We start from the raw sequence: 27,314 nt of genomic DNA on the forward strand, positions 1-27,314 counted from the left end.
GGGTCGGGGGGCTGCGGGCAAAGCCGGCATCAGGGGCCATGTTGAGGTGGATGAGTCGCGTCTGGGGCATCTGGTCGATGTTGATGCTGTACTTGGGTTCCTCCTTGGCCTTTGGCCGCAGCGTGGCCGTGGCCGTGGGCAGGATCACATAGCTCGTATCCAGAGCCTTCTCCTGGGCGCGGCTCAGCTCCGAGTCCAGCTTCTTGAAGATGTCCCCGTCGCCGACGAAGGCGGCCTTGGCGGCCTTGTCCTTCTTGAGGGTCAGCGAGTGATTGGGGAAGTCGGGCAGCGGCCCGGTGCCAGGGTAGCGGGGCGAGCCGTACAGCGGCAGCTTGGACACGTTGGCTGGGAGGCTGTTGAAGTTGGAGGCCGGCGCCTGTGCATGGGCCAGCTTCAGCTTCTCCTCTTCTGCGGGCAGCGATGGCCGCTTGAGCGTGCCTGTGATGGTGGCCGTGCGGCAGGCCGCGATGTCCTTGTTCAGCACTGTGGGGGATGGGCTCGGTCAGCCTCGGCCAGGGCGATGGGCTTCGACACGCCAGTCCCATCCTGGCCCCCACATCCTGCTTGGGGCCACCACCGGGGTCTGAGTCTCCCCTGTTGTCTCCAGGCAGGTCACCCTGACAGAGCTTCCACCCGGAAGGCCTCCTTTTATTGGGCAGCTGATTCCTTTTTTGCACTTGCTTCCAGGAAGCTCAATGGCAGTCAGGGCCTCTTCTGTGCTGCCCCCCCCCCCCGATCCCCCATCTGGGGGCTCCCCACCCCATGCTCCCTGGGATGAGACAATAAAGACATGGAGACACATGGAACTCTTGGCATTGGGGAGAGTGGGTGGGGTAGGCTGGGCCGTTCGGATGACTGAAAGGGTCTGTGGGACACTTCTGAGATCAGGGAGCCTCCCTGCTTGTGGGACAGGGTGGGCATCCTGAACCAGGACACCCCGCCTGAGGTCTTCCAGCTGTTCCCGACCAAGCCCTGGGACCTTGCCTGTCAGGAGGGGAAGTAGGGGCAGAGTTGTGCCTGGAAAGGAGGGGCGGCCATGGGGTCTAGGCCCCACGTGAGGGGAAGGTGCCAACCTAGGTCAGATCTGCCCCCAGGCCAGGGGTCCTGGGCAGGATTCTGCTTCTCTGCATGGGATGGAACACGAGGGGAGGGGGGAATGAGGACAGACAGATGGACAGACAGACACACAGACAAGAAAAAAGCAGCAGGCCCGGCAGGGGCACCTGTCGTCCTCACCTGTCAGGCGCTCACCTGATCTACAGGCCAGGTCCACGTCCTTCTCGAAATCCGTCTGCAAGACAGAGGGGCGGTGGGGCAGCCCAGGGTGGGGCCCGCGCGTGAGACCAACAGTTACTACGTCCCAGTTACAGCCGTGCCTGTACACATGCTGCGGCTGGAGGAGACCTGGTCTCCACGCATAGGCCTGGGCCCTGTGCACGTGTGTGCACATGTGGGCGTGCGTATATGAGCTTACACGTGTGTGCTACTGTGCATATGTGTGCATGTGAATACACAAGGGTGAGTGTGCATATAAGTGTTGACACATGCATGAGTTATGTAAGTGCATGTGCATATACACGCGTGTGTGCATATACACACGTGCATGTGCACATATACACGTGTGCGTATAGATGTGTGCGTGTGCATATATACGCGTGCACATTGCATGCACGATCACACTTTTGAGGGCACATGCATGTGGATGCACTCTGCCTCTAAGGGTCCAGTGGTTAGCTGTGAAGTGGGGGCGCCGCAGCCCAGCAGTGCCCCAGCCTGAGCCGCATGGACAAGGGTTGCTCCACCTCCAGGCCCTTCACTGGAGCAGGGCACACAACAGGTATCCTGGCAGGACCACCGATGTGTGTGCATGTGTGCTGAGGGCTGGCCATGTGACAGTCACAACAGCCCCAAGACCACTGCTCTCTGGGTGACAAGGAGACCACCAGAGAGGGCCAAGAGTGGCCCGTGGGGCTCGGATGCAGGCCCCGTGCCTGGGCCTGGCTGGTCAGCCCTTGGGGCACAATCTGGCCAGACTTTCACCAGCCCTGCACATACAGCACAGGAGCACCTGTCAGGAGTCCACCCCACAGCTTTGTGGTCATATCACTACTACCACCAGGAGGTTGAAAATCAGGGACTGGGAGCCTCAGGCTGGGGCGGGGCTGCATCCATTGATGAGACAACCAGGGAGAGATACTTGAAACCAACTGTTTCAGATAGAGAAACTGAGGCCTACAGAGGTCAGAGGTCACTGTCCTGCTGGACACCCTGTGTTGAGTGGAAGATGCTGCTGCGACGGTGCCAAGACCCAGACTCACCCAGGGGGACCTGCCTAGGACTTCATAGCCACTGAGGCCCCTCACCAGACCAAGAGCCTGCAGGTCAGCGACTGGTTGATAGATGGAGCCACCATGCTGCAGTAAGGGAGGGCTCCCTGGAGGTGGTGGCAGCACAGCTATAGCTCTGTGGTGGGCATGTGGGCTAGGTGGGGAAGCTGGGCTTCTGGGAGAGTCAGCACAGAGCAAGTGTGGGAGCCCCTGGGGTTTGGGGGACAGGGAGGAGCTGGCTTTCCTTCCGGGTGGGATGTTCTGGTGTTCACGTCCCTGCTGGGGGACGGTGAGGGTTGCTGTCACAGGCGATGTGATGGGGGTGGGGGCAGCACACCTGGGGATGGGGGACAGTGAGGGCTGCTGTCATAGAGGATGTGATGGGGTGGGGGTGGGCACACCTGGGGCTTGGGGGACGGTCTTGTGCAACGTGGGGTGTGCTGAGTTGGAAGTGCCATTGAGAGTACTACTGGTGCAGAAGCCTGGCACATAGGGGTCCTGAGTGGGGGTGACCTTACTTTAGGGAGAGTTAAACGGGGCAGGAGCTGAGGGGGGCTGGTACTCCGGGGGTTCAATGTGGCCTGTGCCACCAGCACCTCCCAAACTTGTCACCCTGACAAGCCTCAGTTTCTCCATCTGCAAACTGGGCCAAGGGCTCCTGTAATGGGGTTTGTGGGGCCTCTGGGCTGTGGCAGTGGGCAGTGCCTGCATCCCGGGCTGGGTCCTACCATGAGCTGTGCGTGGCCATTCTGGAAGGAGCCCCCAGAGTCCCCATTGCCCTCCTCTTGGCGGTCCACCACACGGCACTTCACAGCGTCCTGGACCTGAGGGGCAGAAGGGAAAGTCAGTATCCTCACGGGCGCCCCTGCAGGCCTTTCCCCTGGCCAGCAATACAAGCCCATCATGTCCTCCTTTTCCGGACCCCTCATCCTGACCCCAACAGCACAAGCTGAAGGAGAGGGAGCCTCACCACCCAGTGTCCAGGGCAGGAGGACACCTGTCGACATGATACTGGTGTGAGCTCGCTACGCTGAGGTGGACAGGGTTGATGGCACTGCTGAAATGTGACCACAGACAGTCTAATGCCCAGAAATGTGTCCTCCCACTGTCTAGAGAGCAGCCTGCAGTCACCAGTCAGATCCCGCAGAGCCTCTAGGCCTTGGAAGGACTCTGCAGGCCCTGCTGGCTGCTGGTGGTCCTGGGCTTGCAGCCAGATCACTCCAGCCTCTGCCCAGTGCCCACGTGGCCAGCTCCTCCACCTTCCTCGTAGGACACCTGTAACCAGGTGTTCACATCCTTTCTTCTTTCAAAGTGTCCCTTGGTTGTGAGTCCCTGAGTCTCATTCATGTCACAGCAGCAGGTCTGTGCTGTGCAGGACTGATGGCTGGACTTCCAGGAGCACATGGCCAGGCCAGTCTCCCGACGAGCCGTCACGAGCTCAGCCACGGGGCCACTGGGGAGCTCCCAGAGTGTGTGTGGTTCTGAGCTCCTGCTGCCAGCCCACAGAGCCTGCTCTGCCAGCGGCCCCTCCACGGTGCCTCCTGAATTCAGCTGGTCACTGTTCCGGAAGCTGCCTTCTCCCCACTTTCACCCTCACTGGGCGGCCACTCTGTGTAGCACAAGTACTTTTCTCTCATCCTGCAGGTCCTGTCACACAGACACCAGCCGAGAGTGGGAGCAGGCCCCTGGCATGACCTGCTGGTGAGATCCCCGCCCGTGACAGGACTCCTGTCAGCTCCGTCTCTCAGGGACGTGTCTTTTCGGATGGTCTTTGCTCTCAAAGTTCATCTTCCATGTTGGAAGCTCCTTGTCCAGACTCACAACTCAAGCCAAGGACCTCAGTGAGTGGCCAAACGGCTACAGGAGGCGGGGTTGTCTCTGATGGGACCTCAGGCCTCCCCGTGGTCCAAATCCAGGCCTGTCAGGCTCTGGGGTGGCGTGAGCCGGGCCGGAGCTGAGGCGAGCAGGTAGCTTGCAGCTTCCTCCCCACACAGCTTTCCACGCAGTGTCCTCAGTTCAGGCCCCACGTGAGCAGCGTGTGTCCTGGGACTCCCGTCCTTTCCAGCACTGTCCGTTATCTTTTACAACCACACAGTGAACATCCTTCAGGAGCTCTCGACCTCCTGCCAAGTCCCTTCAGACAGAAGCAGATAGGTCCTTATCCCAGGTTTTCTCCCTTCTGCCTTGAATTCTGTCAAGTCCCTGTCATGTACTATGACATCGCTTTTTTGGATCACCTTCAACAGCATTTAACTTTAGTGTGATATTAACGACACTCAAGAATGTCCAAATTCTGTGGGTCACCTTTCCTTGGGATGAACGCAGATACGGATTTCCTCCTGGTGGGTGGCAGCTGCTGTCTCCCAGACTTCCCGGCACAGGCGGGTGAGGACCTCAGAGAGCATCTGAATTTGTCAACCTATTTTGCTCTTCTAAAGAACTCTGGGTGAGATGCTGGCCTCACAACTCTGAGGGAACACGTGTCCCAAGAGGACACAGTGCCACAACTAGCCAGGGGGCTGATGGGATGGTGTTTGGTTTAGAAAATGCTAGAGGCAGTCTCAGTTGCTGCTGGAGCTTGGCTTTGCTCACGCACATGGCCCATTGTAATGGGTTTTGGTCCCAGGCAGACAAGCCTCAGCTCTCCAGGGGTCTGCTGCTGAGGCATATCTGCTGTGCTAGCCCCCAGGGTCTGCCCAAGTCCCCAAGGGTCTGTCCAGCCTCCCAGGGTCTGCCCCAGCCCCCTGAGGTCTGCCCTAGGCCCGTGAGGTCTGCCCCAAGAGGACCTCCCATCTGCCTAGTCCTAGTGTCTGCCCCAGCACCCCAGAGCCTGCCCCACCCTCCAGGGTCTGCCCCGCCCCCCCAAGGTCTGCTTCTGAAGAGGTGTCTGCTGTGCCAGTCCCCACTTTCTGCAGTCTGCTGACCCCTGGTGTCCTGATGGGTCAGCCCTCTGATGTGTCCCATTGGCCCTCTGGCCTCCCAGATCTGGTCCTGAGACGACGTCCCCTTGCCCCAGCCCGTTCTGCCCCTGCGGCGCCCCGCCCACCTCTCTGCGGAGAACGCAGTGCACCATCACTATGACGAAGCCCTCCAGTGAGTCGAAGACCGCGAAGAGAATCTGGAAGAGGGCGGAGCGGCGGTCGGTGACAGCGAGGACAGCTGACATCCAGGTCAGCGCCAGCAGCGGCAACACCACGCAGGAACTCCACAGCGAGGCCCTGTGGAGGGCGCGGGGTCAGGGCCAGGCTGAACCCCACCACGCCCACACAGAAGGGACCACTCAGCCCCGCCACCCAGGGTCTCAGCCCCGCAGCCCAATCGATGTGGCTGCAGGGCTGGACCAGGCCAGCTCTCTAAGGGGTTGCAGGGCCCTCTGCTCTGTGCCCCCAGCTTCCACTCACCCTCCATCCACGGGGCCTCTCTCTGGACTTCTCATCCCTCAGTCACTTATGAGCGCCTCCCCCCAACTCCCAAGCACTCTCTCTGGTGCACCCCTGCTGACTCAAGAGCTCCTAGTGGGGGGCTGGGCTGCAGAACCCCTGGATGGGACCTCCTTTCCTGTCTCAGAGATAGCAGGGAAGAAAGGTGAGGGTGGCCTCAGGTCAGGTACCCCTTGGGCCCCAAACCAAGGGTCCAGGCCTAACTGCAGTCCAAGCTGGCCTTGAGGAGGGGCCTGGCCAGGCTTGAGCACTGGCTCTGGAAGGAAAGAGAGAAGAGAGACACAAAGCCCGACAGACAGACAAGTGAGCAGGAGGGAACCAGGGATGGAAACATAGTGACAGGAACAGAAAGGCCGGTTTCCTTGGCGTCAGGCCCTGTTCTGTCCAGTCCCTGCCCACTCCCCACCCCTGTAACCCATGCACTGTGGGAGGGCCCCTTCCCCGAGGAGACCCCCATGAGCGCCAGATGCACACAGTCCTTTGTAGTTCACCCTCCCCACACTACTGTGGTGGTCTTGCCCTTAAAGGGGGTCTGTGCCACTCCTGGCCTCAGCAAACGGCCCTACCCAGTCTGCACTGCTCCGTGACCCTGGGCTGTTCTGGGGAGTCTGAGACATTCACGGGTGACTGCCTGTACCACCCCTTTAGAAAGATGAGGCCAAGGTGTGGTGTGGAGTGAGCGGGAGGGGAGGTGGGGTGAGGCAGGGCCGGGAAACTGAACTACAAGCTGAACTTTCACATTCTCACATTGAGAAACTCAGGTCCGCTCGACCACACAGCCCCTGCTCCCTTGAGCCTGACCTTTCCCCTAATTTTCTGCTCAGAGGCTCTGTTACTTTTGCCATATCCTGGGTGTTAAATAACCTGATGGTTTGATACCTTGTATCTGATCCTGGGGACAACCCGGCCTTTCAGGGGCTGGCAAACAGACAATGCAAATTAGATAAACTGTAACCTGTTAATGTAAACAAAGTATCTGTGGTTTATCTATAGGAGAGTGGTTAGTTTGTGGCTCTGTGAAAGGGCCACAATTTAAAGAGTTGGGCCTGAAAAGAGTTTACCTGTGTATTTACATGCACAGGAGCCCCGAGTAGTGTGTTCAAACCCACCAGCCTCTGCAGGAGAGCAAGGAGGCGGTGTCCTCTGCAAGAACTCAGCAGAAAGGGCTGCCTTGTGGAACTCACTGGTGCTGGGCTTGGTTTCCTTCTGGTTGTATAAAGCCAACCCAAAGAAGTTTGGCAAACTGGGGTGGGGTGGGGGGAGCAAGAAAAGCAGAACATATGAGGATTAGAGCAAGGAATCTCCCCGGAGAGCTATGTGTCGAGGTCTTCAACAGCGAGGCAGCAAAGGGGCCCAGGAGCAGCGGTGGTGGATGGGCAGCAGGCAGGCCGAGAGGAGCCTGTCAGCGAGGAGTGGGCCTAGGCTGTACAGGGAGACTGTCACACACCAGCGCTGGGCCCAAGCTGGGCTGTGGCCTGCCGACCCCAGTAGAGCCACGCTGGCCAATGGACAGCTTCTACACTCTAAATTATGCCTGGCTGTCGCAAAGGACTACTGGGTCCAGAAGAGGGCGCCGTGGAAGGCCAGCTGATGTGGGCTCTGTAGGCAGGCTGGAGGCGGGCATCTGCTGCGAGCCAGCGTTGTACTGGTGGCGACCCCATGTGGGCAGTCATTTCTGCACCTGTCGGCACAGTGTGGCCACTCTCCGGCCCAGGCTCGCTGGAATAGTTGGTTGTGGGGAAAGAGGACACAGAAGGAGGGTGGGGGGCGATGGACGTCTGTAACGGTTCACAGGAAAGCAGTGTGGACAGACGCTGAGGCGAGTGGCCTGGAGTAAAGTCCAAGATGACTGACAGGGGCCAGGGTGTGAGTTCTGCCTGCCAGGGCTCGAGGCCACACACTCACAAAACTGGACGTTTAAAAGGCTGTTTGCCTGACCATGTTACAGATGTCTGGTTAAAGGGCTGCTTCCCCCACGTACCTGCACGTGCCAGGGAGGATACAGCATGCCTGAGAAGACACCACTGCAGGAAAGGAGCGTGGCTGTGGGGGCGCAGGCCACTCGTGTGCAGCTGCCGACAGAGGTCAGCAAGGGTGACCCAAAAGTGACACAGGCCAAGCACACACACTTGAAAAGTGGCAAAGTTGTCACAAACCTTCACTTTGTAAAGTGTTAAGAAAGCAAAGCACAACCCCCGGGGGCCTGTGAGGGGTCTGCCCTTCAGGCAGGAGCTCCTGAACGGACTGCCTCACAGCGACCCTTCGGCAGACGACCTCCTGTCTGGTTCTGGGCCTGTATCAGTCATCCCGGCCCACATCCTTTGCTGCAATACCCAAGGGGCTACGCTCATTGGGGGAAGGGGAAATGGGGCTCATGCCCAGAGAGATGTCTCCAAGAAAGCGACCTTGGACTTCGAGCACCCTGATGGCTGAAGGCCTGACGGACAGCTGCTCGTGCAGAACGATGACAGGGTTTGTGGGGGACACTTGGGCCCTGAAGGGTGTGACCAGACCATGGCAGAAACCACCAGAGAAACCCCCTTCCAGGACTAGAAGGAGCAAGCTGGGGAGTAGAGAGCTTGGAGTGGCCACTTGGGCCTGTGAGACGAGCAGAAGTGGGGGAGGTGAGCACTGACCAGTGGGCTGGACTTTGGCACGTTCCCCTGGCATCAGTGGCCCTGAGGGGAAGGCAATGTGAGAGCTGGCCGCTCACAGTCGGGGAGCTGTGTGCATGACTGGACTTACACAACAGGGGTGAAGGGGAGTGAAGCCCAACTGAACGGGGCTGAGCTGAGCCGGGGAGGACAACGGAGAGAGCGAGAGTACAGGCCACTGCCCGCAGGCCTGGACCTGGCTTCCGGCCGCTCCACGAGCCACCTGGACAGGGGGCTGTGATCACAGCGCAGGCAGGTCGGCCTCCAGCCTGACTTCACGGGAATGGGCAGTGCAAAGACTGACCATCTAAAGCGTTGTTAGGTGTCACTGAGCCAACATTTCATGGTGACCTCACCAACAACAGTGCAACCTTGCCCCACCCCCGCTGCGGCCACTGTGACAATCCGTCTGGGTAAGGTCACCCTCTCCTTCGCTAACCCGCCAGCATGTCTTTCTCCAAAGATTGGACTTTCCTGACAACATGCTCCCAACTGTGTGAAGGGAAGCCTCACCACCCCAGCATCCAAGGAGCACCCCCATCCCACGTCTTCCACACAGATGTTTGTTCTCACCACAGCCCCTGGGATATTCCACTCTTCACCAACGCCAGCACCCAAGCCACCATGTCTTCGGGATTTTCCCTAGTCACTGGCCAGCTTTTAGATGCAAAGGAAGCAATGAGAAGACCACGGTCCGGATAAGCCACACCTTAGCCTCTACACTGACAACCTTGCTCTTTAGCACTTTTAAAGGGATCCTTAACAACACAGCTTCCAAACGCAGCACATTTTTTGATCCGACTGCTACTGCCATGGGTGCCGACTGTGGATCCAAGCAGAGGGAAGTCCTCTGTCTCCCTGCTGCTGCCTGCAGGTGTGTGGTGCGCATGCGTTTTCTTGGTGATGCGGTATAATCTGCATTGTAGGCTTGGCTTTGATCTTCAGTGTGTCAAGTTCTTTCCAACTGCAAGCAGGTGCCTGGAATGGGGTGATAGCAGCATCAAGGGGCTCCATGCTTTTGAGCAGGCTTCCACGCAAAGTGGGGGAGCAAAGTAGGGCCCATACTGAAGATAGTCATCTCCTCATGGGCGGAGGGGAGAGGAGACGAGGAAGATGCCAGAGGATCACGTTCCTCAAGGCATGTGCGCTCTGGCCATTACCAGGGCCAAGTGTGGTCGCAAACCCTGTACTGAGCAGAGGGCGGGAGGCCCTGGTGGACTGGTCTGTGGTGGACAGAGAATGTCCCTTAAAGGTTTTAGTATGTTAATGTGGACAGAGACTGGGGCAAGAATGTTACTCTCCCAGTTAAATGTCATCAGGTGCCAGAAAGAGGGCAGGCAAGGCCTTTCCTACCCCCGCTTCTGAAGAGATCTCCTTGTTCTGAGACACATCTCCGCTAATAAATCGATCTTTTCGCTCACTCCCCACTTCCCAAAAAAAAAAAAGTGGAAATGCAAGACTTGGAGAACCTGATCCCGCCTGATGAAGTCTCCCAGTGCCGCCACCCTCGTCCCGACCTGCGGGTGGGCTCATCTCAGGACAGCTGGACTGCTGTGTTTATGAGCTTGCTCCCTGGCAAAGAGGCCATGCACAGGCCGTGTGGAAAGGACTCCCTCTCTATGGCCTTTTCCCTTGTTCTCTGAGAGATTCCCCTAATTCTGAGGAACCACCTTGCCCATATGTGCTGTGGAGGGTTTGGAACTCTTGCCCAGGCTAAACGGGCTCTCCTGGGCCAGCTGCAAACACCATGGTATGACACCTCTGGCCTGGCCAGTGGTTGGCACGCACCTCGCAGGACTGGTCAGCACTGTGAAATGGGAACTGTAATTCAACCTTGCTCACTATTCAGATGAGGCCTCCTTGGCAAACCCTGAGAGATAAGGGAACGGTTCGGTTCGCTGCGTGGCCCTGGAGAGAAGGCCACGCCCTGAACTGCCTGAGTCTGTGTGTGTGTGAGACGAGCCTCGAGGCCGGCAGACAGAAAAAGGAGAGGCAGCAGGAAGGAGGCAGTGTGACTGTGAGCCTGCCCAGCGGACCCGCAGCGCTGGAGCCACGAGAGGCCTGGGCGACCCTGACCCCCCGACCCCAGAGCAGCCCAGGCGAGTCCTGCACTGGAGAAGATGATGTTCACTGCTTGGTCTTGGGCTGCAGCCTGGGGATCCTGGTCGTGAGCTGTATGCAGCTCCTTAACCGACCGTGAACCAGAACCAGAGCCGTAAGGCCCGGCTGCCGCACCGCTGCTGCAAAGGCCCATCCAACCGAAGGGGCAGGGCGTGCCGTGGACAGACTTGGTGAAAAGCTGAAGCTTTGACCTTTTTACACACCCAGATGAAACCTTCAGATCTGCTAGTGGCCCAGAGTCCAGACCCCCAGACAGTAGGGGGAGCTAGTGGCCCAGAGTCCAGACCCCCAGACAGTAGGGGGAGGGTGCTCGCTGCCCCCCTAGGCCCAGCACAGCTCAAGGCAGAGGGTGGGGTAGGGGTGGGCTGGGACCCATGGATGCTCTGCATTGCTTGGAGGGGCCAAGGAGGGGCACAGATCCTTGGTGAACATCCACACATGGAGGATTAACACCATGTTCTGGGTCTCACAGCCCTCCTTGAGGGCGGGGCAGGAGCACGCTCCTCCCTCCCAAAGCAGACCCAGCCCCACCTGTGCTCCTACCTCCTCACCTCCTCCCCAGAGTCATCTGCCCCACCCACCTCTGCCCCAGACTGCTCCTGTGCCCACAGATGCCAGGGTCAGGGGACAGGAAGACAATACCATCCCCAATCACCCTGCAGCTTCCGAAGCAGCTCTGCAGAGGGCAGCACTGAGGGACTTCAAACCCATGGGGCCCCTCCTCATCCTCATCCAAACCCACGCCCCCATCCACACCCAAGTAGCTCCTCCCCATCTACACCCAGGGAGCCCTACCCCATCTACATCCATGCCCCCTGATCCACCCCCAGGGGGACCCTCCCCATCCACACCTCACCACCCCGTCCCGGGGCCCTTCCCTCACCCACAGTCACGAAGCCCTTCCCCCATTCACACCCACAGCCCCCAACCACACCCACGGCCCCCTCCCTAGCCATTCCCAAGGAATCCCTCCCCCATCCACAGCCAGGGCTCCCTGAGGACGGAGATGGCCTAAGTGCAAATGTAGGAGTCACAGTCTGACACCAGGTGTGACTGTTCCCTCAAGATGGTCAAGAGCCCAGGCCTTACTTACTAGCTGAGAAAGAGAGGTGTCCACCCCAGTATTGGCAGGGGGAAAGGAGGCCAGGGGATGTACAGGGACCTGGACAGGGGACTCAGGCAGTTGCTGTCCTGAGTCTGGCCCAGAGCAATCCTCCCTCTCAGCTGAGGACTCAAGGACCCTGGTCAGCCTGGCTGATTCCCCCAGCTCACCCCAAGTCCAATTAAAATGACTGGCCTGGCGTGGCCAGAAAGGTGCCCTTTGTCTTCCAGGCTCAGGACATCAGGCTCCTGGGCCACTCCTGGGAGTTGATCCAAGAGGGTTCAACCAAGACTGTAACAGGGTGTACATAGGACTTGAGCTAATAAAGTGGCCAGCATGCCAAGGTTTCCTCGTGGCTGGGAAGCCCACACACCTCCACTGGCCCACACCCGACCCAGCACAGAGGTGGGACGCTGAGCTCACGATTCCCTACACACACATACACACACACACACACCAGCACTTATACAGCTAAGGGTGGTCATGCCTGGACCACAGGCCGAGGGGACTCTTACCCTCCTCCACACTGCTCCACCCTAGCCAGCACCACACTCACATGTGTGTTCACACATGCACGTTCATTTCCACATGCACACACACCTGTGTAAACGTGCACACTCCCACACAAAGCCCGTGTGCACTCAGGCACAGCACACACGTTTACTGATATTCACAGCAGGCTCACACACACCCTCACACATGTACGTACACTCACACACATGGTCACACACGCCTGGGTCCTAACTGCCGCCTATGCCTGGTTCACCTCACACAAGGAGGCCGACCACCCGTGGCAGAGCCTCGACACAGGACTGTCCTCCCAGCGCTGGCCAGCCCGAGCATCTGAGCAGTGCTTGGACATGGGAGCACAATGCGGGGAGTCTGAGGACACCGTCCTGCCACACAGAGAGGGTCCTGACCTCCCCCACGGCTGAAGTCACTCTGCACAGGTCCACCTCAGCCACAGTGGCAATGACCCCGGGCTGGCTGCAGCCCCGTCCCATCACAGTGTGATACGGCCTGATCCCAGCCTCTGCCCAGCCTGACCTCTGTCACAGAGGCTCACGGTCCTGACCCCTCAGCTGCAGTGGTCCCCACCCCGTGTCCTGAGGGAGGGGAGGGGAGCCCGTGGGTCAGACTCAATGGAGGGGGAAGGTGGGAAGCCAGAGTGGACAGAGGAGGGAGAGGCAGGAGACCCAGGAGGAGCCAGAGTGTGGGGTCGGGGAGGCACTAACATGGCGTTACTGGTGGCATCAGCGCTGGCGTCGTTGGCAGAAATAACTCCACACCTGGCACATTTGAGGGCACACCCTAGTGGGGGCTCGGGCAGCGCACTGCAAGTGAAATTAAAAGGCTGAAACAGAAGCTGACTGCCCACTGAAACCCAGGGTTCAAAGAGAATGGGCCGCGCTGCACACGGGTCAAGCCCAGGGCCTGGGGCGGCCTCCTGAGTGGGGACCAGCAGACCTCAAGGACAGTTCTGCCCAGCGGTGGGGCCCCTCTGCATCAGGCTGGGAGCTGTGGGTGTGGAGCAGGCAGGGCCAGGTGGCCGGGCAGGGAGTGTGGGTCATGAAGGGCACAGGCCAGACCACCTCACTGCTCCTGAGCGCAGCCCCAGACGGGATGCTGTTTCCACAAACAAGCCTGAGTCCTGGATTCTGGCCACTGCCCCAGCCCCGGGCCTGTCTATATGTTTGAGGGGTCAGGATCCAGATTGCCTCTCAGCACCCTGGGACCCGGGGCACCCTGCAGAGGAAGTGAGCCTCTCAGCAGACCTAGGCAGGGACCCCACAGGCCTCTGTGGTGTGCACATGTAGGTGTACCTGTGAGCATGAGCGTGCACTGATGATGTGCACGTGGGTGTACCTGTGAACATGAGCGTGCACTATGAGTGTGCACTGTGGGTGTGCACGCGGGTGTACCTGTGAACATGAGCGTGCACTATGAGTGTGCACTGTGGGTGTGCACGCGGGCGTACCTGTGAGCATGAGCGTGCACTGAGTGTGCACTGTGAGCGTGCACTGTGGGTGTGCACGTGCATATGTGAGCATGAGCGTGCACCATGTGCAGGTGCATGTGTGAACATATACGTGTATCAATGTGCGATGTGTGCACATGTGGACGGTGCTGAAGCTGGCTGTGTACTACGGAGCTGGAACTGACCCATAGCCGACCGCCCAGCGGGTTTGCAGAGGCCGTTAGTGGCTCAGGAGGAGACTGCCCATCCTTGTGCAGAGCCGCTGGTGGCCTTGAACCGCATGCCTTCAGGACTGCAGCACAGCTTCCTGCCAGCAGGCCGCTGCCGTGAGGTGCCGTTGAGTCGCTATGTACAGCAGCCCTAAAACCCGCTCTCTCCTGTGTCAACTTTACTGTCTCTGACACAATTGCCCTCAGAGCTGTCAAATGTGCAGTTGCTGGGTGCGAACGCGTTCACATGAGGATACATGGAGTGTATCAATGTAAGGGCACCATGTGCGTGTGGAATGAGCATGTAAACATGCACACACGAGCATGCATGTTTACTGTGTAATGCGTGCACACGTGTCTGGTGGGGTGGGTGAACATGGGAGCATGAGCATATGTGCACATATATGAATAAGTGTGTGGAATCCACACACACGTGGTGGGTGAATGCACGTGTGTGTGTGTGCACAGATCTGTGCGCTGTGCCTCTTGTCTGCACTGGAGCACTTGGGGGTCTGGGTGGCTTTGCTCACAGCCACACTCGGGTAAGAGGTCACCCAAGGACGGCAGCAGGGCCCAGATGGTCCTGGTTGGCTGGAGCTCAGGCCCCATTACCCCAGCTTCTCAAGTGACCTGAATGCAGAACGCTGAGCTGTAAATTGGGTGCTGACACCATCCTGGAGGGTCACTGTGGGAGATGACATGGTCAGGCCACTGTCACACCCACCCGTGTGTGAGTGGGTGAGCATGGTCCCAGGGGCCCTGCTGACCTGGGTCAGGACCAGGGGGGCACTCATGGAGAGGCCTGCTCTGCTCAAGTACAGGGATGTGGGGTACAGGAGACTTGGACCCAGGCCACTGTGGGGTCCCTCAGGGTCATGTCTGCCCAAGTCAGCTAACTGGAATCACCAGGGAGGGACAGAGCGGGAGGAGGAAGAACAGAGCAGAGAGACAGACAGAGACGTGACAATGACAGACACAGACGGGAGGGGTGTGCGGAGACCCCAAGGGGTGCAAAGAGCGAGCAGCGGGCAGCAGGCAAGGAGCTCAGAAGGGTGAGGGGGACAGAGGGATGACCCTGCAGCTCCCACCCCACCAGTGGTTCCCGCTGTCCTGGGGGTGGGCTGATGCAGTCTCAGAGCTCACCCCAGGCCCTACTGACGCCCCTGGGGCACCAACCTCTGTGCACAGCTCTCTCGGCAACGTGGAGACAAAATGAGCTGCCCACACCCCCCATGGAAGGGAGAAGGACCCACAGAACAGCCTGGGTCTGTCCCCAGGGAGAGGTGTCCTTGCTCTGGGTCACGCAGCACATGGACAGGAGGTCACGGTACTGAAAAGCCTCAGTGTGGGAGGCCACCTGAGACCCAGTGCCCACCGTGGGCTGAGCACTGTCCAGCCACAGACCTCAGCAAGGACAGGGCCTCCTGGAGACAGTGTCTGAGGACTTCCAGGGCCCAGGCCTCAGCTTCCCCACCCTGCACACAGGAGGAAAGCCCGGGGTGGTTTTCGCTGGTCCAAGGTGCTGCCCTACCCTGCCCGCTCCTTCAGCTTCTTGTCCGTAATGCCATCCTTGGACACCAGCCTGTTGAACACCAGGATCCCAATGACCATGTTCACCTGCCAGGCACAGGGGCAGCTGTCACCACAATGTCCTCCTTACTGGGACCCTGTCCAGGCCCCCAGGACTGTCCACAGAGTTCCTGTGACCCACGATGGCCACTCTGACTCCGTCCTGTTTTAGGGGTGCCCCTGTACAAGGTCACCAGCTGGGAAGGAACAGCCCCTCACCCTACTGATGCACCAGGGGAATGGAGGGATGGCAAGCTTCAGCGAGGGCTGGGGCCTACTCTGCGGCCAGTGGCCCCCTAAAAATGGCGCCCACGCTAGTGTGAAGGACATTAGCATGCAGGGCACAGGCCTGTTCGGCAAAGGAGCCTTCGAGGAATAAAGGCGCAGAGCCCGGGGCTGGGTGCGGGTCAGGGAGAGCGGCCGGCCACCCTGCTGTGCCCAGCTGAGCGTGGGGTATCCATGGAGAAGGGGGCCCTGCTAGGGAACAGCTCTGACTATGCAGGGATTCTGAGCAGGTGGTGGGCGAGCTTCCTGGGAGTGGGGTGGGGAAGATCCAGAATCTCCCCCACCTGTCCTGTCCTCATCTGCTCTGGACAAGGACACAGCCTGGGGCTCCAGGAGGTCTGATTCCCCTCAAAGCAAACAGCACAGGCTGCCCCCACAGAGCACACCTGAGAGGCATGCAGCCTGCTGGACAAAAAGCCCCAGGCCCCATGGGCCTTTGGGTGGACACGCCTCCCCTGGGCTTAGACCTTGAGTTCTCTGCTGCTTCACTCCCCCAGGGGTTCATCTGTCTACCCTCCTCACTCCCTCACCATCATTATTCAACAGGCCCCTTGGGGTCCAGGCAGGGCAAGGCTGCACCAGCCAGCAGGAAGTCTGGACCCTGGCTGAACCCCAGGGCTGGGCAGAGGGATGCTGCAGCTAGGCTCCCCTACCCGGGGCAGCCTCTGCGAGCCAAGGGTCTGGTGGGGGCTCGAGGGGCGGGTCCTACCAGCACCACAGCGGCCGCTGGTCCCACGAAGGCGTACAGCAGGCCCCCCTCCAGGGAGAGCCAGCAGCTGGAGAGGGACAGGCCAGTTAGTGTCAGCAAGGGGGCCCTCACCCCACAACACTGGGGGCTGTGCTTCTCAAGAGGGGTTGGGGGACAGAGGAAGATAAAAGGCCTGCCCCACTCCCAGGCCCCTTCCCAGCTGGCTCCTCTCCCCCAGCCTCTTCTACTGACTCCTTTCCAGGACCTCCCAGTGCCCCTCCCTCTTCTGTCCTGAAGGCTTCTCCCCTAATTCTAAATGGTAGGCCACACCCACTCAGTCCAGCCTGTGTCCTTCACACCCAGCCCTCAACCCCCACCTCTAGTCTGGCTGACCCCTCTGCATGCCCCACTTCTGACCCATAGTGGCCCCCCAGACTGTGGTCCCTCCAGAACCTCCCGTGTCCCTGGCCTCACACCCCTCTTTCCCAGCTCTTCTGCCCCATATTAGCATCTGGCCTCTCGAATCTTCACTTCCTGCTTTGGCAATCGAGGTTCTAGGACCTGGTCCTAGTTGACCCTGGGTCCTCCCAGATGCCACCAGCTTGATGGAGGTCAGGGCACACAAGCAGCGCCCAGCCTGTACCTTGTCAGGGGAGAAACTGAGGCTCAGAGAGGCGGTCCCTCCTTCTCTCAGTTGTGAGTGGCTAGTGGGGAAGGGTCACTTGTGAGGAGGGGCCCCTGGAGCTCAGACTCCAGCACAGCAGCTCTCCCTCGCTTCTCCAAGCCTCAGCTTTCTCCTCAGCAAGATGGGCTGTGGCTGTACCGGCCCTGCCTCCAGGCCACAGCCCAGGCCGCCCCAGGAGAGCTCTGGGAGGTGGGGACTCACTAGTTGACAGTGCTGTACCCTCTGGCCTTGGTGAAGCCCACGGAGATGGCCACAACCAGCGCAGGCAGACCTGCAGAGTCGGAGAGAATGAGTCAGTCCCCTGGACCCCCGCCTCCTCCCAGGCTGGCAGAGCGAGGGCCCCAAACAGGAGGTGAGACCGAGTGTGAGAGGTGGGCAGGGGTGGACAAGGAGATGCCCTGCAGGACCAGGGGCAAGTGAAAGCTGTGGACGCCAACCAGATGGGAACCTCAGGCTATGGGGACACGCTCTTAGCAGAAGTGAGAGCCAGCTAATGTTGTGGGATGTGAGTGGCTGTGACCCAGTGACCTGCCCCTCTGCACCGTCCTCACAGTTGCCTGCTCAAGACCACTGGTGTGGTCACTGTATTCTGCGTGCCCCCTGGCTGAGGGGGTCTGTTTTCTTGCATAATCTTGGACAGAAATCGGCTTAAACTGGTTTTCAAAATTAGATCACCAGGCTTTTCTTTCTAGTCCTTTCTGGAAGAGCTGCTGGGACCCATCCATCGTGGGTGTTTTGAGATGACAGTGGCAGGACTTTCAGCATCACAATGTGGCCAAGAGCGGGCCCTGTTCAACTGCCCTTTCCAGGTGACAAGCGTCCTGTACTTCATCAGGTGACTGATTATGAGGAGGGGGCGGCCAGAGGGCAGGGCAGGGAGGGAAGGGGGCTGTGCGGGCTGAGCCACTCACCCCAGCCCAGGCACAGGAAGCGCTTTCGGACAAGGCGGTTCCGGAGGCGGCCTGTGACGGCCATGTAGGACTGCCAGGCCTCCGTGAGCACCCAGCAGAAGGAGGAGAGGAAGAAGAAGTGCAGGAAGGCGGCCACCAGCGTGCACACCACCTGGGCGGGCAGTGGGTGAGGCTGGGCGGCAGCTCCGGGCCACACTCCCCCGCAGGAGAGTCCCAGGGCCCCGCCCAGCCCAGCATCCAGGGGATCATCCGGGAACCAGGGACCAGCCCCCCAACGGGCAAGCACAGAAGCCCATCCTGTCCCTCCAGCACCAACCTAAGTGCAAATGCACTCAGTCAGCAAGGGAGAGGGGTGCAGAGAGAGTGAGTGCATTGACCCTGAGGCCACGCAGCAAGTCACCGCACCCTCCCACCTCTGCTGAGGTCCAGCTCCTGAACCTGGCCAGGCCCTGCTCTCCATCAGCTCTGGGCCCTGCATGTGCACAGTGCCCTCGTGGAGGGCTGGGCAGGGAGGGGAGAGCTGAATGGGCATAGGGACCACAGTGGGGGATGCAGTGGGCACCTCAGAGAGCACCAGCCAAGGGCATTATCATGTCCTGTGCTATCCAGAGGCTGGCAGGGGAAGGGGGACAGCGAAGAAACGGACTTGGGAGCCAGACGTCACAGCAACAAGAGGCTCAGGAGAGGGGCCCCTAGACCATGGATCAGACTCAGGAAGATGAGTTCTGACCCCAGGCCCCCACAGCAGGCCCGAGGAGCTGGAGCTGCGTGACCTCAAAGGGTCACACAGCTGGGGACTCTGGGACCCAGGGTCCCTTATACCACACATGGTCTGGGGCTGCGATAGCCTGAGACTGGGGGTGAGGTGCAGCCCCCTCTGGTCCAAGCTCCCCGACAATCTCAGGTCCAGCTCCTGCTGGCGCCCCAGCCCATGGGACCATGAAGATGAGCACAGCAGGGCGCCTACCTTGTTGCGGGTCTGGGTCTGTCCAATAAGGATGAGGGCATTGGAAGAGATGATGGACAGGCAGAAGTTGATGAGGATGACTGATCGCTCCGAGCGGATGTACCTAGTGTGAGGACGGTAGCCTGTGGTCAGCGCCCATGCAGCTCATCTTCTGTGGTGGCACCAAGAGCAGAGTCCCAGGCCTCCATGCAGTCCCCACTACTATCACGTCCACCACCTCCCAAATCTCCAGAACTACCACCATCATCATCACCATCACTGCCGTCACCACCTCTCTAACATCGTTATTGCCTCCTTCCACCAACACCATCACCACAACCACCAAGACTACCACCTTCAATGCTACCACCACCTCCAACACCTCCACAGCCATCATCATCACCACTATCACTGCCTTCATCACCTCCAATGTCACTACTGTCACCATCGCCACAACCACCACAATCATAGCCACCGTTATCACTGCCACCACCTCCATAAATACCCTCTAGTCACCGCATTCACCACTACCATCACAACACCCGTCACCATCAACATCACTGCCTCCAGAATCTCAACAGCACCTGGCATCACTCTCATCACTACCATCACCACCTTCACCATCTCTATTCCTACCACTCACATCACCACAACCACCACCACCATCACTAGCCCATCATCACGACTGCCACCACTCAGCACCTGTAGAGGTATCATCATCACTTCCCTCACCACTTCCACCATTGCTATCACCACCACCACCACCATCCCATGATCATCATCACTACAGTTTCCAAACACAGAGCCACTAGAATGACCACCATTATAGCTATTACTACCTCCACCACTTCTATTACCACCACCGTCATCACAAACACCACCACCACTGTAAACACCACCACCATGACCACCACCACACCCACCATCACCACCACCACCACCGTCACCACCACCATGACCACCACCACACCCACCATCACCACCACCACCATGACCACCACCACACCCACCATCACCACCACCACCACCACCGTCACCACCACCATGACCACCACCACACCCACCATCACCACCACCACCATGACCACCACCACCATCACAGCCTCCATCACCGTCACCACCACCACCATCACCACCTCCACCACCGTCACCACCACCACCACCACCATGACCACCACCACCATCACAGCCTCCATCACCGTCACCGCCACCACCACCACCATGACCACCCCCATCACTATCATCACTACAATCATCATCACCACCACCATCATCACCACCACAATCAAATCACCACCACCACTCCATCATCATCATCACCACTACTATCATCGCCACCACCATCATCACTACAACCATGATCACCACCATCATCATCACTACCATCTCCAAAACCTACAGCCATTATCATCACCACCACCATCATCACCACCATCAATAACTCCAAAACTTCTACAGCCATCATCAACACTATCACTAGTCTAACCTCTCTAAGTACAAATACTGACATAACCACCACCATAACCACCACCATCATCATCACTACTCTATCATCCTCAACACTACCATCTCCAAAACCTCCATCATCATCACCACCATCATTACTGTTGCCTCCATCACCTCTATCACCATCCTCATCATCATCACCACCATTACTGTCATCACCACCTCCATCACCATCACCAACATAAATAACTCCGGAACCTCTATAACCATCATCAACTCCATCACTCGTCCAACCTCTCTAATCACCAATACCATCATCATGGCATTACCATCATCATCTTCACCACCACCAATACAATCATCACTGTCCCCACTCAGCAAGCTGAGCTCATCCTGACCAAGCTGAACACGGCACACACTTGGTCAGGCCCACTGGTCATCACCCCCCACCCATCACATTAATTCCTTCTAACACCTCTGTCACCATCATCGCCCTCCCCACCATCAACACTATTCCTAGTGTCACCTCATCAAAGCATGGCACACAAATGGGCACCAAGAAGGGCACAGCTGGCCCTCCAGCTAGAATGGCTCATCCCTTTACAGGTCATCTCCCTCCCAGTCTCTCCTGGGACACAGTTTGTTGCCGGGTTTTACTGTCTGTTTCTGGCTCTCATCCAGCTATACTGCTACACCTGTTCCCAAGTTCTGTCAGGTGGGTGCTGATGCTGACATTTCAGGGCCAGATCAGCTGGCCCTCAGGGAGGACAGGAGGGTGAATGGTGCCTTCAAAAGCGCTGCTACCCCTATCGAGTCCATCGACCTCTCATCAGCTCACAGAGCGAAAGGCTGTCAATTCTGATCATCAGCTGACATGGTGCTGACCATGGGCAGGGGCAGCCAGGCATGGTGCATTGAGTCAAGGGCCTGGTGGGCAAGTGCCCTGGCAGAGTGACCTTGGACTGGCCCTCCCTCTCAAACTGTTTCCCAGGGGGCACAGACCAGGCCACTGGGGGCAGGGCATGCAGTCATGTCCCCCTCAGGATGTCACCCTCACACACTGAGGCCATGCTGGTCAGATACTCATCCCCACCCCCGCCTGACAGACAGCCTGCCTCACTGGCTCAGACCCAGGTCCTTTGCCTATCTTTCCCACACAGGCTAGTGTGGCCCTATCTAGCAAGTTGCTTCCCCAGAGAGCCAGGCAAACGAACAAGGAGCCCCTAGGGTGGGCACCTACTGCCTCCAGGAAAGGGGGTGGCAGAAACCCTGGGCTGCCTCAACCCCACATCCATGAGGCCCTGCCTGTCCAGGAAACAAGACAGGGCAGCCCTGGCCGCACAGTGCCCAATGGCGTGAGTGCTGACCAGTGCCCCCAAAGAGCTCAGTGTACTGGGACAGGGAGAAGTATGGGCAGGGTCTATGTCCACTCTATACCAGAGTTTATCATCCTCCACCCTGTCGATGGCATTCAGTGTCAGATGTGATAGACACCAGGACCCCGGACAGGTGAAGGCTGAGGCTGTAGAGGTAACAGAGAGGCTGGGAGGGCAGCGGGACAATGGTGAGGACAGGGTCACAGCCAGGCTGGGGGATGGCGTGGGGCAGAGGAACCCCCCATGCCAATGGTGGGCAGGATGGAGAGGCTTGGTGTGGGGGGACCCCTTCGGGAAGCACTCACCTCCACACAGAGACGTAGATGATGATGAGTAAGAGCAGGGTGAGCGAGGACACGCCGCAGCCCACGATGAGGGCCACCGATGGCACAGTGGCCTTCTCCATGTTCTGTGGTCCACGCCGGGCAAGAGACACAAGTCAGGGAGGGCACCCAGGCAGCTGGCCTGTTCTTCCCAAGTCCAGACCCTCACCCCGCAGTTCCAGGCTCCCTCCCAGGTCCTTTCCTGTCCCCCAGAGCTCCTACTCAGCCTTCCATCATAGACCCCACTCCGTCCAGGGAAAGGGGCCTTATGCCAGACAACAGAGGCATCAGAGCTGGCCCACTCCAGTCATTTCCACTCTCTGTGGAGGGGTCTTCTCCCCCAACATTCCCCAGCTCCAGCTCATCCAACCAGCACTTCAAACTCTAACCTCCTTCACATCTCAAGTTGTCCCACTTGCTCCTCCTATGGCCCCCAACTCCATGCCCACCTCCTCTACACTGCCCCTGCCTGGCCTGGTCTCACATGCCCACCTCTTACCTGCTCCTCACCCTGGGCTCTGTTTTTCACCAACACTCCCACCCCCAGGCTCAAAGTCGGCCATGGTGCCCCCAGGCCTTGGAGAAGGCTCCCCTCCCCCTGTGGCTGCTGCTCCCCATCAGGAAGTCTGAGTCCCTGAGATGCCCCCCCAGCACTGAGTCCTTGCTGCTGCACAGCTGCAGGGTCTCAATAGCTTTATGGTCACTGCTCCCACCTTCTCGTGTGACTTTCACAAATAGAGGACCAAGGGGAGATGGCTCCCAGCCCCCACCCACTGTTGGCAGCCAGTGAGGAGGGAGGGTACAGCCTGGACGGGATGAGCTTCTTAGGAGCACCCCTACCCCGAGCTCATGACACCCGCAGAACAGCTAACCCCAGCTCTCACTGCTCACCCCTCAGTGCGCCCCCAGCTCTGAGCCTGGCACTCGAGGTCGGCACCCACCAGCCCCCTTCATCGGTCCAACTGCAGCAGGTGTCCACACTGCTGTGCTCCCATCCACACAGGATTGTACCGTCCACACTTCCTCCAAGAAGCCCTCCCTGACCCCATGCCCCTCTAGCCATGACCCTGTGCCCGCTTGGGTCCCTCTGCTGGGGATAGTCTGTCCCTACCTGCGTCCTCTGCTGGGGGATAGTCTTTTCCCACCTGGGTCCCTCTGCTGGAGGTAGCTGCTAGATGCCAGGTCCAGCAGCTGATACTCTGTCCTGTGACCACCCTCCCCTCCAGCTGGCCCAGGCAGGCACAGGTCAGTGGTTCAGACAGCTGAGCCTCAACTGGAGCCAGCTCCATTCTAAATTCATGGGTAATCTCAGACATGCCTCCTCCTCCTGGGCTCCAGGCTTTGATGTCAACAGGGTCCTGAGGACCGCCCTCTGCTCCTCCAACGTATCCTCTCACCTCAGGTGGCCCTTAGCCTAGTGGCCACAGACCCCTGGAATCCAGCCTCCCCCGGGTCCAGCTTCCTCTACTCCCAAGCCATGGTAACTATGGGGGCCCATCAGCCCCCTCCACACCTGTCTCTCATCTCTCTATCCTCCACCCCTCCAGCCTAGCTCCCCCTCAAGGTCAGGAGGCACCCCAAATTGTTCTTCTGCCCCACACCTGCCTAGCCTAGTGCCTTGGTACAGAGTCCTCAGGATCCTGGCCACACAGCTTCTCTCCTGTAGAAGCCCAGCAACCCACCATCCTGCTTGGTGCTATAGCTGCCTCCTCCAGGTGGGTCCCTGGGATTAACCCAGGAGGCTGGGGTTCCACAGAGTGTGAATTTGCCCACAAATGCCTGCCCAGCCGCCCACACCTCACTTTGTGAATCCTGACAGTGCTTTCCAGGTTGGGGTTCTCGGTAGTCCCTCTGCAGGTGAAAGGCAAGCACTAACAGAACCCAAGTACTGAGTCCAGAGCCATCTCTGAAGGTGTACCAATGGAGAAACTGAGGCCCAGGGCTGATAAAGGTCAGGATGACCCCAGCAACCCTTGCCAGGACACCGGCCCAGCCCCCGGCCACATGTACACAGGTCATGGACGACTGCGTAAGTGGTTCACACCTGTTCCAGCCGGCTCCTGCCTGGCCTCCATGCCATCTGCCTCATCTGCCCTCATTAGGCCTGGCAGCACCAGGCCACCTGCCCACCTGCTCCTGCCTCCTCCCCACCTGGCTCAGCGGTCCCTCCGACAGCCTCAGCCGGCAGGGTTTGAGTAGTGCGCCAGGGCAGGGGGCAGGGAGTCCAGGCAGGACCCTTGCATGTGCAAGTTGCCCCAGGGCCTTCGCACATGCTGCTCCTCTGGGCATGCCTTCCCCAGCCCTCACAGGGACAAGAGGCGGCTCTTCTCTGAGCTCAGAGACTCAAGCACCTAGTCTGCAGCAGCATCTCTCGCTCTGACTCACCCCCAGCCTCTCCACAGCCACTACGTCTGCGGGTTACACACCTGCTTCCCCCATAGGACGCTGAGCCCAGCCTTGGTCCAGCCTCTGGTTCTGTCATTTCCAGAACCCTCTACATACCCTACACACTCATGACTCTTCCTTCAAGTGTGGTCCTAGTCCTGCTTCAACTGTCCATGCTCCCAAAGGCCCATACACTGAGTCCCAACCCAGGCCACAGGTCCATTTCTACCCAATCACACTCCGCCTCATGACCTTGGGGACTGGCTGAGCCCTGATCCCAGCACATGCTGGGCCTGAGTCCGGCCTTACCCGGATCCTCACTCTGGTCACACCTCTAAGTCCGGCCCGGGATCACACACTCGACTCCAATCCCAAAGCCACGCGGAGCCTAAGTCCTGGTTATAGGCTGAACCCTGCCCCTGGTCACAACCTGACCCCTACTCCATTCCTCACTGAGCCTCCCTGCCCCACTCACCTGGTGTGGACCCCAGTCACACTGGAATGCTCCAGCACAGAGCTAACAACTGGCCTCTGCAGACCATTACTACAGCGCCACTGGGTGCCGAGTGCCGTAAACACATCACATACTCCAACCCCGTCACAGCTTCAAAACAGGTGTGACCCCGACTTGTCACTTAACCTTCCTGAGGTCATGCACCTGGCAGAAGCCCAGCGGACTGCACCCCGCCTGCCAGCCAGAGGGGACGCCTGGTCTCACCACCATGCTTTGTGTCTTCTCTCACCAGGATCACATACCCTGAAGCACCGGCAGTGGTGGCCATCAGCTCGTAATGGACTCCAGGACTAAGAAACCCACTCCATGCCCTCCAGGTGCCCAGCAGCCAGTTCCCAGGCTCCTCGTGCCGACCCTGCTCACCTCAGCCCACTCCAGCTGCCCACTGGGCTGCTCTCCACGCCCACTCGTTCCCCTCACCCCAGTCCCACCGCAGCCCCCTCGGCCACAGGGGTGCACATCAAGCTTGTGTCTAGCCCGAGTGGGGACCACCTTCTCCTGCTCCGCGGCCTCTACAGCCCAGAGCCTCACCGCCCCACCACACTCCAGCAGCTTCTTCTCCAACTCTCACTGGGATAGACTGGACAGCTGAACTCCTATTCACCCCTCAGAGCCCCACTCCATCTCCTTGAATGCTTCCCTGCAAATGCTCTCCAGGAAGGAAGCCTGGAGCTCCCAAGTCCCTCCTTTCAGCCTGACTCCCCAGGTTTGTCTGAGACCCCATCTACCCTGCTCCCACATTCATTGCTATCCACAGCCAGGACAGAACAGCCAGTGTGCTAGGGGGGGCTCCCCTTCCCTCTCCATCCACACCTGTCTTTTCACTGGGGGAGGACACAGAGTGCGGAAGAGGCCATTTAACCCCTGCTCCCCATGCCCCTATAGTCCTGCACTCAGCCCCCCTCACCTGAGGGGACCTCAGACAAGCAGAGGTGACTGTCACCCCCTCACCACAGATGGAGAAGCAGAGGCTCAGAGAAGCTGGTCCTGCCCTTGGTCCTCCCACGGGGATGGCCCTGTGGCCACTGCAGGCCCCTGTGCCCTAAGCCTCATGTCCTCCCTGGGGGACACTGACTGAGAAGGGTCAGGCTGGCATGGGGCTTCTTGACTCCCCCCCAGTCAAGCTGACCCTTCAACTCTCACAGTCTCAATGTCGGCACTCTGCCCCAGGGAGCTGCCTCAGTTTCCCCTCCTAAGTGGCACCTGAATAAGGTCTGCTCTCCTCTGAAGGCCCCCTCTGTACCCAAGCCCCTCAGTTCTGGAGAGTCCTAAGCAACAGTACCCCATCCACCCACAAGACCCCAATAAACACGCACTGCACGCTGGGCCGCCTGAGGGCTCAGCCAGAGGGTCATGGCCAGAACCCACCCTCCCAGAGAGGCTGCAACCTTGGACGTCCAGAGCACAGCTCCCCAGCCAGCCTCTGGGACCAGCGCTGGGCACCATGACCCTTAAGCCTGGCCTCTCGCCTGCCCCGTGTGGATCCAACCAGGTCAGGCTGAGGGGCTGTATGAGCCAAGACCCCAGCCCTTCCCTCCTCCCAGGGCTTGAAGGCCTGCCCGTGACAGCGACCAGGCCTTCCTGGGGCCAGCGGGCGTGCCAGGCCCGGGCGACGGGGGCCCACAGCCCCAGTGGACCAAGCCCAGCACCCAGAGCCCCAGGCAACTTGCTGGCCCTCATTGCCGTCACCATGGAAACCAACAGCCCCCACAAGAACCACAGGAAGAAAAAAAAGCGAGGGCCCTGGATGATGGGCCTTCCTGGGGAGGGCCACCTGGGCCGGGCCCAGCAGCCTCTGCCACCCAGCCCCCAGTGAGGCTCCCCAAGAACGGGGTCAGGCCTCCATGTCCCCTCTCCTTGGAGGCTGGGACCTCGCTGGCGGCGGAGGGGTCGGCGGGTAGGTGATGAGAGGGTGGCCAGCACGCTGTCCTCCCGGCCCGGAGCCTCAGGGCCACCCTCGCCACTGAGGCCCCCCCTCCCGTCAAGGACTCGCTGGAAGACCCGAGGAGGAGATGAGCGTGAGGCTGACTTGGGGAGCCCGGGCCCAGGCGACAGTCACTCTGTGAGGTCCCAGGCCTGTCCCCCAACTCCCTGTCACTCGGCCAGCTCCTACCCACGCACTCCAGAGGCCCCGGGGGTCTGAGCCCCGCCGCGCCAGGGGCGCACCGACCCCTCCGCAGCGCGCAGGCCCGTCCCCCCACCCCCCGCCGACCTGCGCCCTCCCGCCGGGGCCCCCGCGTCCGCCCGCGCGGCGTCTCACCGCGTCGGCGCTGAGCTGGGCTAAGATGGCGAAGGTGGAGAGCCGGTCACAGAGGCAGCGCGTCCGGAGGGCGTCGAGGGGCACCGTGCGGCAGC

At 59.5% G+C, this 27,314-nt stretch overlaps 1 protein-coding gene across 1 annotated transcript in view; it reads right to left on the reverse strand.

The window, feature by feature from the left end:
- The window catches only part of BAI1 (brain-specific angiogenesis inhibitor 1), a 67,327-nt gene that overhangs the window by 1,757 nt on the left and 38,256 nt on the right, over positions 1–27,314 (reverse strand). The window contains exons 18-28 of the mRNA XM_006879446.1: positions 27,220–27,314; positions 22,043–22,146; positions 18,937–19,039; positions 17,970–18,120; positions 17,260–17,329; positions 16,395–16,461; positions 15,363–15,448; positions 5,374–5,545; positions 3,056–3,151; positions 1,252–1,291; positions 2–483 (exon numbers count right to left, since the gene is read on the reverse strand). Coding sequence (XP_006879508.1) covers positions 2–483; positions 1,252–1,291; positions 3,056–3,151; positions 5,374–5,545; positions 15,363–15,448; positions 16,395–16,461; positions 17,260–17,329; positions 17,970–18,120; positions 18,937–19,039; positions 22,043–22,146; positions 27,220–27,314 — 1,466 coding nt within the window. The remainder of the gene's footprint in view (position 1; positions 484–1,251; positions 1,292–3,055; positions 3,152–5,373; positions 5,546–15,362; positions 15,449–16,394; positions 16,462–17,259; positions 17,330–17,969; positions 18,121–18,936; positions 19,040–22,042; positions 22,147–27,219) is intronic.

This window comes from Elephantulus edwardii, unplaced genomic scaffold (assembly GCF_000299155.1).
Source record: "Elephantulus edwardii isolate Elephantulus edwardi_28Jun2011 unplaced genomic scaffold, EleEdw1.0 scaffold00003, whole genome shotgun sequence".
Lineage (NCBI taxonomy): Eukaryota > Metazoa > Chordata > Mammalia > Macroscelidea > Macroscelididae > Elephantulus > Elephantulus edwardii.